We start from the raw sequence: 3733 nt of genomic DNA on the forward strand, positions 1-3733 counted from the left end.
TTCGGCAGTGAGATGTATGTATGTGAAATGTATTGTGAGAGAGCAATCAGTTCCAGCCAAGGACTGTCACTTCAGCAGCATTCCCAGTATAGGTATGTATGAGGATTGTTTATGCTGCTGTAACAGCAAAAACAACAAGAGCAATCAGCTGACACATTTTTACGGAACATCCAAAATTTTTCATTTCCACACGTACACGATACACGATGGTGAGTTTTTGTTTACATGGAGCTCCCATTAGTTTGATATAACAAACAATTATATTACAAGTGGTCCAATATTTCAATTAACGTGTTGTTTGAATGCAGACAACTTGTTTTTGTTATACAATTTCCTTTCGTATCCCAATTATTATTTGCATCGCATTTCAGAGAAGGCTCTCTCTGTTTCGGGTTCGGTGTTTGCTAAAAAACTATTTTTATTTGGACACCGAAAATATTATATATCCCTCCATTCAAGGTATATTCAATATTAAGAAAAGTGTAATTAAGCAGCAATTAACAGGTTAAGCAAAAGTTCTTCCAGCAGAACTACATATATTATTTGTATATCCTTATCTGCTATATTGTGCAATGCAACTGCATAAATTTAAATTATCTATAATGACGATATATGTACATACACACATACTTAACATTTACATGCACCCTTTCGTTAATTACTTCCGCAAGAGTATAAAAGTATTGAGTTAAATTCAAACATTAACCAATCCGTTATGAAGCGAAACATCTTGTTGTTCGTATTTTTCCTATACTGCTCAAATATTGGTCCAATACGAGCACTATTACCAAAAGTTTGTCTCGATGAGTCGAATTGTGTACTTGGCAAATATATGCGTGGCTTTGAAACTCAACTATTCGAAGCTTTCTTGGGCATACCATACGCCCAACCACCAATTGGTGATTTAAGATTTAGTGTAAGTGGGAGAGAAGCTTTTACACAAAGAACATTTAAGCAATTGAAATAATGTAATGTTTGAAAATGTATTAAAGAATCCAGAAGAAGCCAAACCTTGGAATGGAACACTTAAAGCAAAAGTCCCGAAGCCAGATTGCGTACAAAAGGACTACATTCAGCCTGCTTCTCCCAGCTTTGGCTCAGAGGATTGCTTGTACTTGAACGTTTATCGACCTCAGGTAATATGAATAATTTAATATTAATTTGGTTCACATCAACACCGTTGTTAAGACTTTTTTTATATAGAATCTAAATATTACCGAAAAATTGCCGGTTTTATTCTACATTCATGAAGGAGGATTTTTCGGTGGCTCTTCGAGTCCACTTATGGAAGGACCGGAATACTTTATGGATACTAAAGAAGTTATATTGGTGGTACCAGCTTATCGTTTGGGGCTATTTGGTAAGAAATATTTGATATATTTGTAGAAACAAAATTTCACAAAACCTAAGATTTTACGAAATAATTTTACAATTTTACAGGTTTCCTCAGTACTAACGATGAACAAATGACGGGTAATTTCGGGCTTAAAGATCAGAATTTAGCGCTCAAATGGGTTAATACATTTATTTCGGCTTTCGGTGGTGATCCCGATCGTGTGACCATTTCCGGACATAGCGCTGGTGCTGCATCTGTACATTTCCACACACTGAGTCCGGCCTCAAAAGGTAGGTGAAAAATAAAACTCCAGATTGTCTTATTCTTTCCGTACATTGCAGGTTTATTCCAAAACGCTATATTAATGAGCGGTGCCGCAAATGCTTTCTATGCTAAGCCGCTGGAAGATCCAAAAGCACAAGTAATTAAATTGGCTGAGTCTGCCGGCATTAAAGGGGCCGCTAACTTAAGCTCCACTGAGTTAGTTAAAGCTTTACGGAAAATACGTAAAATTAAGTTGCTTAAAGCTGCCGATAACTTGAAATCTTGGGATGTATACCCATTAGTAACTTTCCGACCTAACATTGAGAAGTCTCAATGGCCGAATTCATTTCTAACAGAAGACATCTTTGCATCGCTTGCTGCAAATTCGAGTTCAATATCTGTACCATGGATAATAGGGAATGTACCATCCAAAGGTGAAGGTTTGGTTATGGCACTCCGACTGGCAAGTAGTCCGATATTACGCGCTAATTTCAATAAGGAATTTGATAACCTGTTGCGTATCATATTGGAGTTACCTGATACAAACAAAACAAGTGCCGTAATAAACTGCGCTGTTTCAAAATATATGAATGGGGTACATGAGTTGAATGATGAAACATTGGATGGCTTTTTGGAGGTATCTAAAATGGAAAACATTTTGTCAATAACAAATCTTAATATTTAAATAATGTTCGGTTAGCTTTTAGGTGATGCGAGTTTCATTTATCCTACCTATAAGACGATTCAAGCGCATTTAAATACTAACGACGAAGGGGCTTCAAATCTTACTGGAATCATAAAATTCGATTATAGTGGACCCTACTCATATTCTGAGATTTATACAGGCAGCTCTACAAATTTCAGTACTGTACATTATGATGATTCATTATTCTTATTTAAAGTGCCACTCGTTTTTCGAAAGGGTTATTTAATAGCATCACCAGAGGCTGCTTTGGTAAGACGTTATGTGGGCCTTTACGTGGAGTTCGCCAAAACTGGGTGAGTTAAAGTGCAGCATGTTTTGTTGAAGATTTTAAAGATGTTAAATAATACTAATTTGATTATTTCTCTTTCAGAAAAGTGAAAGAGTTCGAAAATATTGGCACTTGCACGAAGAATTCATTTGATGAGGGTGAATGTGAATATCTGTCAATCACAAAGAGTTCTGAGCTATTCCAGACTGATAATTCTTGGGATACTGAACGAATGAAGTTGTGGAACAAGGCATATAACTAAATCCGAAATTAAAGTGGTGTTAATATTGTGAGGCGTGTTCCTACAGTCTTTCAAAGTTTAATTGTTTATTGAATATTGTATTTGCATACAGAAATAATGTTGTATTTTGATTTGATCAACCAGATATAATAAATTAATAATATAAAATACGTACCTTATAAATAGTGTTTTGGTGAAAGACGCAAAATTACACAAAATAATTAAAGGGTCGTAAAAACGACAGAACCCCAGCAACAAATATTCGGTCAACTGAAATCGCCACAAGAGCATGCTAAGCAATTTTTTTAAACTTAAGAAAAGGTATCATCTGTTTCATTATTTGCTATTTTCATACTATACTTTAATATTTTCTTCATAATTAAGTCAATTTGAATATTTAATGACATAATTTTGTATACATTTAGTTGTCATACTGTTCCTCCGTTTCTCCGCTTGCTCAGTGACTGCCAATATATCATCGCTGCCAACTACGGAGTGCAACAAACTTGTGAGGGGAACTTCGGTACTTGACACTTTTGCCGAATTAGCCTGTGCCAGATTAACAGGGTTCACAATAATATCAATCGCTTACTTGATTTAGTATTCATAAAGTGATCTAAAATCTGATGTCCCTCTCTTCACCCCCTCTTCCTTACTCAATACAAGACAAAGCATTATGTTTACGTTTCAAGCATTTAAGATATATTTTATCAGTAACTTATAATTCCAAAAATTATAACTTCCATTAACATTCTCAGCTTATAGGCAGACGTTTCATTTGGGAAAAACGTAGTAATATATTTATCTGAAATTAAAATGAATCATAATGCATATACTTAAAGACCAAACCATATCTGTTGGTTGGCAGTTTCTACTAGTGTAAAGCAAGTCCCTCTAAATTCATAAGTACCATGAGTT

At 35.1% G+C, this 3733-nt stretch overlaps 1 protein-coding gene across 1 annotated transcript; it reads left to right on the top strand.

Moving 5' to 3' along the window:
* The first annotated feature begins 687 nt into the window (after nt 1-687).
* LOC129243759 (juvenile hormone esterase-like) lies at nt 688-2998 on the top strand. The gene is made up of 7 exons (XM_054881039.1): nt 688-916; nt 993-1136; nt 1204-1360; nt 1441-1626; nt 1678-2237; nt 2301-2599; nt 2677-2998. Exons 1-7 carry the CDS (start codon nt 716-718, stop codon nt 2834-2836), a joined length of 1707 nt encoding a protein of 568 aa, XP_054737014.1. The 5' UTR covers nt 688-715; the 3' UTR covers nt 2837-2998.
* The last annotated feature ends 735 nt before the right edge of the window (nt 2999-3733 follow it).

This window comes from Anastrepha obliqua, chromosome 4 (assembly GCF_027943255.1).
Source record: "Anastrepha obliqua isolate idAnaObli1 chromosome 4, idAnaObli1_1.0, whole genome shotgun sequence".
Taxonomy (NCBI): Eukaryota; Metazoa; Arthropoda; class Insecta; order Diptera; family Tephritidae; genus Anastrepha; species Anastrepha obliqua.